The following is a 12,742-nucleotide window of genomic DNA, read 5'->3' on the forward strand; positions in this document are numbered from 1 at the left end:
CCATGAACACCTACAATCTTTGTTGCGCATTGATGATTAAGTTATGAATATGTGAAACTAGATGACATTTCGTTAAATTTCTATAATTTCCGAAATTGTTTCTCTATAATTGAAATGATGAGTTGAGTATGTAATATGTTGAGTTGATAATGGACACCTTATTTGTAGCATTAACATTTCATGAAATAAGAGGTGACTTTCTGAAGTATCATAGGAGAGAAGTGGTATGATCCTAGGTGATGCCAGGAGGAACCACACACACCTTGAGGTTATGCACCGAGATGATGGCCATTATGATTATGATGCTATGCTGGTGTTTAGAGATAGCACGGAAAAGGGCCCTAATGATCATGACGAGAAATGTTTGTCACAGGTGGTAAAGAGAGATATAAATGAAGATTTTTGTACACAAAATGATTTTAACATAATTACATTCATATGCACATATACAATCATTACTTGCCAAGCCCATGAGTCATTAGTTCTAAAATTATAGTGTGTGTTTTGTAGTAAGGATCGTTGCATTTTAGGGATTTAGGATTATGTCATACCTAGATAGCTGTGGTATTGCCAACAAACTTATGACATTTATTTATTTCGAAGAAAATGTCTTTTACTCTATCAGTATATTTTACGAAAAATTTTATTTGGCCCCATATGTGTAATTTTTTTTTTTTATTAAAAAAGGAAAAAGAAATTTCACCAACTACCAACTGAAATTAATTTCATATTTTTGGGTAAATACGTTGTGTTGGGGAATTTGAAAATTGGGGCTTTACTCAAAGCACCTTTAAGGAAGCGGTAATTATGACCGTACAAAATGCAAAGGGAAAAGTAAGACAAATGTGACAGAAAGGAAAATATAGCACCATGGATTTTAACTAAATGCATATAATCCAAAATGCATACTGACAGAATTAAACTAATGCTAAGCAATTGAAAACATGTATCCTTACCTAACAACTAGCATCTGAACAGATCGATACTTGATAGAGCCTATGGTGACATGATATTACTACAAGGAGCACTTATCTATCAATCAATATGGTTCTTATAATTTCAAATGATTTGGGAGGACTAAAGAGTGAGAAAAACCCTTCAATTATGAGTCCATATCAATCACTAAGCGCATTTGCTACCATTACCAGTGCAGCAGGATAGAGTATCCTTTGCATCTAATTGAACTAAGGCTTGCAGGGGATTTCATCATGAGCTCATTGACTGAATCACATAGTGGCTCAAATGGGAATCTTATCTAACTAGATGACTTCTTTTATTCTTTACTTCTTTCATTTTGTATTTCTCTGCTCGTCTTAATAAATTCTCTTTTACGTCATAAAAAGATATAAACAAAACGATAACGTAGCACCTCTCAAAGTACATTACAATAATATTATAATGAAATCACATATCTACACAAACTGACATAGTACAAGCTCTGATTTATTGAAGGATTGGTTGAATCCATTCTGCTTTAAACCCTAGATTCCTCAAGCCCCGAAAGATTTTTCTTTCTTCTCACCATAAAAAACAGATGTTCACTGAGAGCACGATATGTTTCCATAATGCCTAAATAATTGCAACAAAAGGTCATGCCAATGGCTGACATACAGGAGAAGGGAATCAGGAACCAAATATGGATAATTGAAACAAAAGAACAAGTTAACGGCCTACAAATGACATTTTTAGAAGAACCAAGATTGCACCATCTAAACAGATGACTATTATTTGAAGCGGAAAGTGAACTGAAAAATGGAGAAGCTATGTCATACATTGGCTATTTGAAGTTCAACAAGTTTGGGAAAGGAGAAAGAATGGGTTGACAACTCCAACAAGACAACAGGGAAATGGAAATTGAATAGCATGAAAAATTAATTCAAATACTTTTTCAAAAAGAACAAAAGCAATCTCTTATTAACTCTAAAATTCTCAAATGTTAGAATTAAGACCACGTTTTCTTAGTTTATTTATTTATATATTTTCAATTTCCTCTTGCCTTATTTTTTTAAAATTGTCTATTCCTCTCATCATGGTTGATTCTCGTTATTTTACCGCTTCCTCCCAACAAATGCACTAATTTGCAATAGAAGGTTCTGAGACCACAGAAAGAAAAAAATAATAAAATAAAATAAAATAAAACAACTAGTACATGTAACTAAAAATTATAAAATTCAGTCATAAAAGATTTGACCGCAGCCTTGGACGAGACGATAATTCTTCTCAAATAGAACTTCATCATGAAATATATATTGAGATAAGAAGCAACAAATAGACACTCTAGATATATATTGAAATCAAATAGATTTACCGTCCTCGGGTCTCTTTACAAACTCCACGCCTAAACTTTCAAATCTTTTGCAAGCCTTATGTACATCATCAACAGTGATGCCTATGTGTCCTGAAAGCCCAACAAGACATGTTAGTCATTCAAATATCCAGGAAGGCCAACCATCCCCTAAAAAATGAAATCCCCCGTATGGAACTAATTCTTGGTACAGACGCTAAAACAAACTGAAGATAACCAAGCAGCATATCGCATAAGAATTAATTCCTTAGAACACATGATAAGCTATTCAATTGCACTAGTGGGTGTCGATCTACAGAGTTCGAGCAAACTAGAAGACTTTCAAAGAGGAACCAAGCATAATGCAAACAGCAGTTGATTAAAATTGAACTCTGAAACTACCCCAGAATGAAAATAAAATCCCCATTCATAACAAGATATGGACAATTTATTTTCTAGTTCATCTCATCCTCAGTTCAAAAAATTTATTCAAATGTCAAGAAACTATAATAAATTTCAGAAATTCCCTTTACTTTCTGATTTTTGAAGCAGCAACCTAACACACACAGATAGGCAATACATTTCTCAGTAAATGAATTTATAAAGGACGAAGCATATAAATAATTGTAACAATGTAAGTTAAAGTAGCAGCAGCAGAATCAACACACTTGTCATCTTGAAACAAAAGGTGGAATTATTGACTCTCGTTACACGTGTAAAATTATAAAAATAAAATAAAGCAAGCATGGACACAATTTTCCACCCATTGAACATCCACCAGATTGACAACTTGTAACATTTCATATTTCAAGCATAGCAATTGCAGTTTCATCACAAACAGGGAACCAAAGGATTTCACATAAAACAAGACATTCTCTTCAAAGTTATACCAGGTGAAATAGAAATAGAAACGAATACATGCGATGTGAAACATTGACATGTTTGACACAAAATGTCAAAATTTTCCTGCAGAATCACGAGGGGGAAGAAAGAAGCACTTTAGAGTTAAATGGTTCTCATACCAAAGCCACGAGGTTCTGAGTTCCCATCGTGATAACCCTTGAAATCAGGATCAGCTTCCGTACCCCAGTTACTGCGACAAAAAATTGACAGTTAGATGTCAATATGTCATGAGAGGGCCACTTGCACAACAATTTCTCCATTTCTTGGAAAAAAGGAGCTAGCTCTTACTGTGTAAGCTCAAGTGTGGCTTTCTGACCAAAAGTCCAAGCAGTACGCTCAACTGGATCTTCAGGAGCAGACTTAGTGTCCTAAACCACCAATATACAAATGGATTAAGAGATCAAATGCCAGGAAGAACCACATACATGTGTATGGACAGACAACATATATAAGTGCATCAAACTAAAAGAAAATTAAGAGCACAAGGTGCACAAAGAATATACTCAGGAAAATGCTTTGAAAATGGTTTTAGATGTTTTACCTCGTATCCCAAAAAGTACAAGGTAAACTTCATTTCTGGAAAGTCCAGTCTCTTGAGCAATCTGTGATCCGCAAAATAATAAGAAAAAATTGGTTCGACTTGTACTATCTAATATCAACTTTCTGGTGTGGAAAATACATGCTACACTAGTTTAATTGCAGCAGAAACAAAAATCAATAAAAATTGAAAGATTTCCAATTTATTAAACCAGAAAGAAAAAATTCATTTAGGCAATGTAACTTTTCAGTAGGAAATTCATTTTGGAATTCAAATTTAGGCCAAAGAATTGATAGCTATGATATCAGATGCCAATTAAGTACAATATATTATTCAATATAAATTTAAAGAATTACATAAAGAATTGAAAATTTTATCCACATATAAGTGTATATTCACTCCTCCCCAGACCTCACCAACTCCTGAAACTGCCACCATCAATGCATTGACCTTCCCTCCATTATAAGCCCCACTGCACATTGTCCCTCTCAAAATACATGTTTTCACTAAAGAAAAGAAGGGATGTTGTAGCAGGTAAATAGGAAGTAACAACAGAGTGCTGTTGTGGTAGGTGGCAAAACGAGAATGTGGCAGGAATAGCAATAGAGCTGCTCCGGATGAGAAGATGCTGCTTTTTTCTCTACTGTCAAGACTCTTTGATCTTGGAATAGGCCATTATTTTCCCAGTGATGCTGACACAGTTCACTCATTTTATTTCAAACTTTCTTTATTCCATTTATGAACTTGAATGAGTTCATCTCAATACTAATTCCACAATTTTATTATAATTAGTTAAAATATGGATACTGACTACTGATTGAACGTGAACTCAAATAACTATAATGTCAGATATCATTTCTAATAAAGCATATTTTTGTCTGTAACATCTAATGAAGAGAACAAGGACATATTGAATTGCATCAAACTGGTCCACCATATCCATTATCCATCTGATTTCTAGTATATTTTATGAAAAACCCAGTCATAATTTTAAAGAAGATCTTGAATCTTTGCCTTTAGTGGATAATACAGTATATAAATCTAATTGACATTTAAAAGCAAGAGGAAGGGGGTATTTTACTGAAAATTATGTTTTTTATTTATTCTTTTCTCTATGTAAAACTCAGTGTGCAAAAACGTCTTGTTTGATCTTAGCGATGTACTGGAATCAATTTATCCAGTAGCTAGCAATTTCCCCATTTGTAAGGGTAATCAATACAAACCAATCAGGCTTATTCTTTAAAGATGGTAATTTTAAAAGCCTAATGAAGGCTCCCTATTATAAGACAAATTAGGGCAAAACTGAAATTTACAAGGACTTGAATTCCTAAGACAACATTCACAAGGACACAAAAAATCATCTTCAAAATCCCTTATCTATCTATGAATGATTGATTGTAAGCATCGAAGACATTCCCTATTGGAATTTCTTAACAATTAAACCAAAACCACAATTCTAACAATTGAAAATATATCAACAAACTCCCAGTCTATCCATAGCACCATCAAAAACAAATGTGCATTAGAAAATTACCAAAGGCTTACAGGATTTACACAAAGAAGCATAAAATTATATAATCAATTGAAGAAAAAATGAAAAAAAGAAAGAAAGAATGCTCAACAAATTTGATAATTACATCATGTTATCCCACAAAAACTAGAGATGATAAGAAATGGGGTTTTTTTCTTAGTAGAAGTTAAGAATACTTACGTCATGCCCATTATACGAGAGTAGAAATCAAGGCTGACTTTGGGGTCCTTTACTCGAATCATCTGAAGCCAAAATACAGGTGGAAAATTGGAATCAACCAAGAGTTCCGTAAATGTATATTTGTGGATATTTAATGTTGGTATCAATATACATGAATGTTGGTTCCCAATGAATATGAAATTGGCTATGTGAAACAAGGCCTCAATGTCTGATTCACTCATCCTTGCATCCATCAAAACACACAATGAAATCAATTCCTTCAAAGATCCGTCGAGTGGTGCTAACTCTAACATGGTAGCATATAATCTGATTTTATTTTATTGAATGAAGCTTTTGAAAAAGAGACAGAAGAAATGGATGAGAAATTCAAATTGGGTTTAGTACTTATATACGAGACTGTGCCGAGATCCAAAGAAAAGAATACATCTATTGATCTTCAAACATTAAATATAGTTGATGAATTGGAGCTGTTCAATAGATATCCATGGGGAATAAAATGTTTCAAGTTTACAATACACGCTTTTCTTAGAGTGTCAAAGAATCCAAAGAGTCTCTCCAAATATGCGTGATGATGATGTATGTATACTTTTCACAAGATTTATTTATCATCTTTTGTTCGATAAATTGGTGCTAACAATATGTTTTCTTATTCTGTTAGGTACAAAGTTCGAGGACAGCTCATGTACGTGGATCTTCTATTCCTACAAGTCGAAGACCTCCATACAATCGTCGAGCTTCTTGCAACCACGACGATATGTTGAGACAATTGTTGCACCACGTGGAGAGGTTATCTAATAAATATGAAGAGATAAATAGGAAGGTCGACACTATAATAAATTGGATGAGACCGAGCCAACATCACGACAGAAGCCATTCATTTGGGAATGATAGAGTATTTGGGATCGAGGGAGATAACCATGAGGAAGTTTGAGAGGAAGGTGGATGTGTGGGACACTATGGGAGAGACAGGGGCAAGGGACGCTGTAGGGGAGTTTGGGGCAGGGGACACGGTAGGAGAGTTTGAGGTAGGGGATGCTATGATGGAGATAGTAGTAGGGGGCATTGAGATGAGAGATTGGGAAGGAGGCAGTTGTAGGGAGCGATGAGAGGGAGACTAGGACAGGGAATATTGAGAGGGAGATGGATGTAGTTGAAGAGGGGACTAATGAGAGGACAAGGATGTATGCCAAGGTTTTTACTCGCAAAAGGAAAAAATTAGATAAAACATATCAAAAAACCGATGCCCTGATGCGAGATAAAAGCTTAAAAAAAGCTTCAAAGTTAGTTTCTTCTCCATACACGACTGGAGCTAAGTGGAGAAGACATGTTGATGGTACGCATGTTGATCCTTTTCGGGATATTGACCCAGTTAAGAAGAAGCAATTCTCCAAGTGGTACTCCAGTTTAGGCGATGGGTAAGCATCTTTACCAATTCATTGACTTTGATTTTTTTTACTTGTCACTTGTATTATTTTACAATTCTGTATTTTTTTCTTCAATGTATCATATAAATGGGGTCATATCAACTTAGAAGACGCAAAAAAATGGTTTAACGATGTGTTGAAACCAGGGGGATGGTTTCTGGATGATATAAGTATGTTAACTCATTACTTGTATTATTCAATTGATTTGTATATAACTATGTATTCAACTTTCAACATGTTCACATAGTTTTGCATTTGTTGCGGGCTCCGGCAAAAAATTATCCCAAGTCATTTGGTGGTTCTCGAGCTATTCAGGACGTGCAATTTAATAATGAATTGAACTTTACTTTGTTTGATTTACGTGAGAGAGGAGATCATTTTAGAACGCAGATCGAGCTAATGGAATATATCACCGGGGCAAAGCCATCATTTGGAAGGAAATGACAGGAATGTACACATGTATACTTTCCGTTATGTACTCACGGGCATTGGCTCGCAGTTGAGATTGACTTTTACAAAGTTTGTGTATGATCCTGATAAGGGTTGCATTACGAGAGATCAACTCAAAGATGACTTGAAGGCTGCTAGTATCATTGTCCTGCTACTTTTGAAGGAAATCAACATCGATTTGGAGACAAATAATCTTGTTATAGAAAGGAATACCAAAACCACTAAACAAGCCATTTTGTAAGTTTTTTATTACAATTAAATATTCACTTTTTTATATTAATTTAATCGTTTCACTTCATTTACCATTATTTATTATCTTCCAGGAGCGATTGTGATATGCACATAGTTAAATATATAGAATTCTTAACTATCAACGGTCCAGTAGAGCAAGTTAATGGCTTCTACATGAATAGATGGAGGGAAAAGATGGCTGCCGATATTTTTACCCTTGATTATGATCCATAGGACCTTTTGATGTATTTGTATATCTATGAGTTATGAATACAAATATAATTTTGTATTGCATGTGGAATGTGGGGTTTTTTTGTGTTATGAATAGTAGTTTATTTTTCAGGTTGATTTAGTTTATACTCCAAGGGAGATAATGTTGAATTTTTTCAAAAATGTAAGTTTATATTTCAGTCTTTTCCAAAGAGAACGGCTTTAGTCGTTTAAAAAGGCTGTAATTGTTTTTAACAAAGACTTTTTTAAAAAGACTGTAGTCGTTTTCCTAAACGACTCTAGTCTTTTTAAACGACTGTAGTCATTTTCCTAAACAACTTAGTTGTTTACAATTTGTTTTGTTTAAATTGTATAGGTCGACAAACTTCATTACATACAATTCATCGTACTCTAGGAACAATATTCAAGTATACGGTATTTAGATTCCTAGTGTACGACTTACAATAATGTATAATGTAATGAGGTGAGAATCGAACTTCTAACATTATAAATTGAATTTGGTTTCGACTTGTTAGTTTAAAATGAATAAGAAGACGAACTTCGTTACATAAAATTCATCGTGCTCTGCTTATGTTATAATTCAAGTATACCGAATTTAGATTCTAAGTTTGCTACTTACAATAATGTATAACATAATATGAGGTGAGAATCGAATTTCTAACATTATAAATCGTGTTTGGTTTCGACTTATTAGTTTAAAATGAATAAGAAGACGAACTTTGTTACATATAATTCATCATGCTCTACTTAAGTTATAATTCAAATATACCGTATTTAGATTCTAAATTTTGCTACTTACAATAATGTATAATGCAATTTGAGGTGAGAATCGAACTTCTAACATTATAGATCATGTTTGGTTTCGACTTATTAGTTTAAAATGAATAAAAAGACGAACTTTGTTACATATAATTAATCGTGCTCTACTTATGTTATAATTCAAGTATACCATATTTAGATTCTAAGTTTGCTACTCACAATAATGTATAATGTAATTTGTGATGAGAATAGAACTTCTAACATTATAGATCGTATTTGAAGCAAAATCATAATGTATAACATTTGAAATCTTGTTTCGTTAGATTTCAAACTATTTCATACAAAAATGTATAGAAAAACAAGCATATAAGCAAAAAATGAGATGGAAATTTAAAAAACAACACAACTTTAGTTGTTTTCATGTAAACGACGGGGGTCATTTAAAGCAACTATGGTCGTTTTCTTACAAAACGACTGGTCATTTTAAACATCTGGAGTCATTTTTGTTTTTAAGGAAAAATTATTGCAGACGTTTAAAACGATCAAAGTTGTTTTTCATTTATCATTTATTACATGAAATAAACAATTATGAGAAAACTATCCAATATTCATAAAATACATATTTGGGATGAATTATGACAAAAACTCATAACATAAACGTAAATTGTAATAATTTGTCATAACATGCTATCAACTAAACAAACAATATACTAATCCTCCAATCTTCTATCGGCTAAATTATATGATTTCAACCTTAGAATGTATTTGATTTCAACCTATTTCGTTCAAAATATATAGGAAGACGAACTTTGTTATTACAACTCATCGTGCTCAATTATATGTAGTTCGAGTGTATCGTATTCAATCCTAAGTATGCCTTTTACAATTGGTTTCGATAAGTTAAAACATCATTTTATAATGAAAAATGCGACAATCAAAATTGTAACCATTTAAACCATATTTGGTTTTTAACATATTTCGTGTAAAAACGTATAGGAATGTGAACTTCATCGTCATACCCCACCACACACTGTTCAAATATATTGCATTCGATTTTTATGCTTACGACTTATATTTTGATTTCGATAAATTAAATCATCATGTATAATGAAAGATGGTATATCAGTTAAATATCTAAACTTTCAGATTGTGTTAGATTTCAACTTATTTCATTTAAACAGAAGTATAGAAAGATGAATATCGTTTCATACAATCCTTTGTGCTTCACTACACACAATTCTAGCATACCATATTCGATTTTTAATTACACGACTTACAATTGATTTAGAACAAGTTAAACTATCATCTATAATGAAAGAAAAGATGTCTTTCAAACTTCTAATAATTGGTTTCAGAAAGATAATATATAATGAAAGACGAGAGGCTAATCAAATAAGGACCCTTCTAAACCATATTCAACTTACAAATGTTTTTTATTGTGATCTAAATAGATTTTATGTTTGTCGTAAGTAGGTCGTGAACATGCAAATCACAACCAGAGGCTTTTATGAAATAAAAAACGACTATATTCGTTTTAAACAACTAAGTCGTTTTTCTCATTAAACGACTGAAGTTGTTTTAAAGGACTAGATCGTTTGAGAAATAAACGACTTTAGTCATTTAAGCCCTCGTTTGATCCCCATTAAATTAAATTACATTACATTCAATTTATCTCTCTCCTATTTTCAACTATACAATCTTCCATAAAATAATATTACAAGTAAATCGAATATTTTTCCTACTTTTTCAACCACTCATTTTTCTAAAAAATATTATTCCCCCTATTTTCATTTTCAGGTAATGGGGCTCAAACGGGGGATAAATCAACTGCAGTCGTTATTCATCATTCATTTTTTCCTGAAAATGTTATAGAAAGGATATTATAGTCATTTACGTAAAGGGCATTTAAGACTTATCAATAATATAGAAAAGGATAATTTAGACATTTTAGCATAAAAGAAGTCTTAAAAACTTATTTAGAGTAAGTTAGGCCTCAAAAATTTTTGAAGGGCTTGACTAGGCCTTTTCAAAAAATACCCCAATAAAATAATAAGACCTAGTCCATTCGTTGAACTTAACAATCGCAATTAACAATGAAGATAATGATACTTATATGAGGGTAATTGTAAATCTTACGGCTTGCTGCAAGAAATAACTTTTTGTGGCCTCATCAGGAGTCTGAAGGCCTGGGTTGTTGGAGGCCGACTCTTTGGATGCCATTACTGTTGTCGATACAAAACTTCTAGGTTGATTCAATACCTGCACATAAAAGAACTTCTAAAATCCGAAGGGGGGGGGACTGGTTTAAGAAATGGGTGTTCCAATTTGAGACCTTAGGTTTTACAGTGAGAAGTGTAGGGAATGAAGATGAGAGTGGAACTCTATGAGTGGTTGATCGAAGGAGAGAGAAGGCGACGGTCAGAGATGAAGAAGATGCCATGAGAGAGAGAGAGAGAAAGAGATACCTGGTTGACGAGCCTAGTAGGAGTTGGAGAATGGAGATATAGGACCACCGGGGATTGATATTTCCCGTACTGGTTTCTTATCTCTGGTAGTGGTCGGTCGCAGAATAGGTCCCTTTTTGTATATTTTGTAAAATGTCCAAAAAGAAAATCATTGTCACACAGAACCTCTGTTTCTGAAAAAGCCTTTGTTTGATTTTCATTATTTATAAAATATTTTTTTTTATTTTCAATAAATAACATTACATACAAATATAATTTTTTTTTTTTTAGTCATACACTCTCAATCAAAATATTATTTCAAAACGCATTTTGAACAAAAAAAAAATGATTATCAAACAGACCCTACAAATAATATCATATTACCTCCATCTCAATATTAAAGTTTTAATGTTTTTCCAATGTTTCCCACACACTATTTACTTCATGTTTAGGAAGTGTTCATAATCAACATCGTAATCGCTGATGAAGGTTTACGATCAACAATAATATCAAAGTCGATAATTTTGTCTAAATTACCAATAAATATTAAATTCAATTAGAATCACTAATAGAATTTTTGTCAATGATTATTTGATCTATTAATTTATTTTATTATTGTTCTACAAACAACCTCGTTAATGATTTTATTTAAGACCCTCGAATTGTGTGAACCGTCTCAACAAGACTACTCATTGTTTGTAATATAAATCAAGTGTGTTTGATGTTTAGTCTCGAGTCCCATTTTTTCAAAATTCATTTTCACACCCACATCGTCTCATATAATAATTTTATACGTAAATTCAAAACTTTTTCTTATTTTTCAATCACACACCAATACTCATTAGATCAAATATATATGTTTTATCTCCTTTTTCCATGCAATATTCTTTCAGTTTATCCAATTTTATAATAGCATTAATAGTTGTTCCTTTTACTCCTGTGCTGATTCTATATAATAAATGTGGAAGAACAAATGGAAATCTTTAGACAGAATAAAATGCTTAACAGCTCTTGAGCATTGTCTTCCTTCATGAGGCCGGCCAGTTGACAAGAAACCTAGAATCTCTCTGCTCCACCCATTGCTCCTTCAGTATGTGTTCGAGCTCACTTGGCCGGCAAGGAATGGTGAGTGCACCTTCATGATCAAACCCGTACTCCTCAGCAGCTTGCTCCAATAGCCTCAAGAATGATGGATGAGTCAAATAACTCAACGGCACAATGAATCTCTTCAATTCATCATCATCCACTGCAATCACTGCAAAATGTCCCTCCTTCACATCGTTCGGCAAGTTCTTCGATTCCCTCGTATCTTCGTCGAATTCATCCAAATCAGAAGAATTCTTCCTGCCTAAGAGTAAACTTTTCTGTAGCCTTTCTACCACTATTTTGAGCATCACCATGCCATTCATTTTCTTACCATTTGTTCTACACTTTGCCATGCTTCTTCTTTTTTCCTTATCAATATATAATTGATTCGATGACCTTTTCCTCTGCACATTAGCCAAATTATATATAGTGTACGAAGCCGCGTGAGAGATAAGGTAGAGCCCTAAAGCGAGAAGAGAAAGAGAAAGGACAAAATTTCTGTACTGAATCTGATGTCCATATAGGAGACCAGTGCATGTGAGTGAAGTTTGAGGCTCCTGTGAAATGTCACTTTGACTTGACACTTCTGCTTTCCAATTACAAAGACCCACATTTTAAAATTCAGTACATCTAATTCACTTTGACTTGTCACTTCTACTACATAAAGATTTCTCGAGAAGC

At 33.2% G+C, this 12,742-nt stretch overlaps 2 protein-coding genes across 3 annotated transcripts; both read right to left on the minus strand.

Moving 5' to 3' along the window:
* Positions 1 to 1,935: 1,935 nt before the first annotated feature.
* Positions 1,936 to 11,133, minus strand: LOC111378172 (lactoylglutathione lyase-like). 2 transcript variants are annotated; one of them, XM_023001338.1, is made up of 7 exons: positions 10,997 to 11,133; positions 10,668 to 10,790; positions 5,437 to 5,498; positions 3,729 to 3,789; positions 3,476 to 3,555; positions 3,307 to 3,377; positions 1,936 to 2,398 (listed from the first exon to the last, which is right to left on the minus strand). In XM_023001338.1, the coding sequence occupies exons 2-7, from the start codon at positions 10,749 to 10,751 to the stop codon at positions 2,295 to 2,297; spliced, it is 462 nt and encodes a 153-aa protein (XP_022857106.1). In that variant the 5' UTR covers positions 10,752 to 10,790; positions 10,997 to 11,133; the 3' UTR covers positions 1,936 to 2,294. The 2 variants fall into 2 exon arrangements, with proteins under 2 accessions (XP_022857106.1, XP_022857107.1); XM_023001339.1 differs by having other exon boundaries at positions 10,864 to 11,019.
* Positions 11,134 to 11,867: 734 nt separating this feature from the next.
* LOC111378179 (auxin-responsive protein SAUR50-like) lies at positions 11,868 to 12,530 on the minus strand. The gene has a single exon (XM_023001345.1). It carries the CDS (start codon positions 12,412 to 12,414, stop codon positions 12,004 to 12,006), a length of 411 nt encoding a protein of 136 aa, XP_022857113.1. The 5' UTR covers positions 12,415 to 12,530; the 3' UTR covers positions 11,868 to 12,003.
* Positions 12,531 to 12,742: the final 212 nt, after the last annotated feature.

Source organism: Olea europaea, unplaced genomic scaffold (assembly GCF_002742605.1).
Source record: "Olea europaea var. sylvestris unplaced genomic scaffold, O_europaea_v1 scaffold1780, whole genome shotgun sequence".
Lineage (NCBI taxonomy): Eukaryota > Viridiplantae > Streptophyta > Magnoliopsida > Lamiales > Oleaceae > Olea > Olea europaea.

Coding starts and splice junctions, on each gene's coding strand:
- LOC111378172 (XM_023001339.1), bottom strand. CDS start 10,971: ATGGCATCTTCTTCATCTCTGACCGTCGCCTTCTCTCTCCTTCGATCA. Junction 3,790..5,436: donor TCTCGTATAATGGGCATGAC/GTAAGTATTCTT, acceptor TGCGGATCACAG/ATTGCTCAAGAGACTGGACT. Junction 3,556..3,728: donor TGTACTTTTTGGGATACGAG/GTAAAACATCTA, acceptor TTGGTGGTTTAG/GACACTAAGTCTGCTCCTGA.
- LOC111378179 (XM_023001345.1), bottom strand. CDS start 12,414: ATGGCAAAGTGTAGAACAAATGGTAAGAAAATGAATGGCATGGTGATG.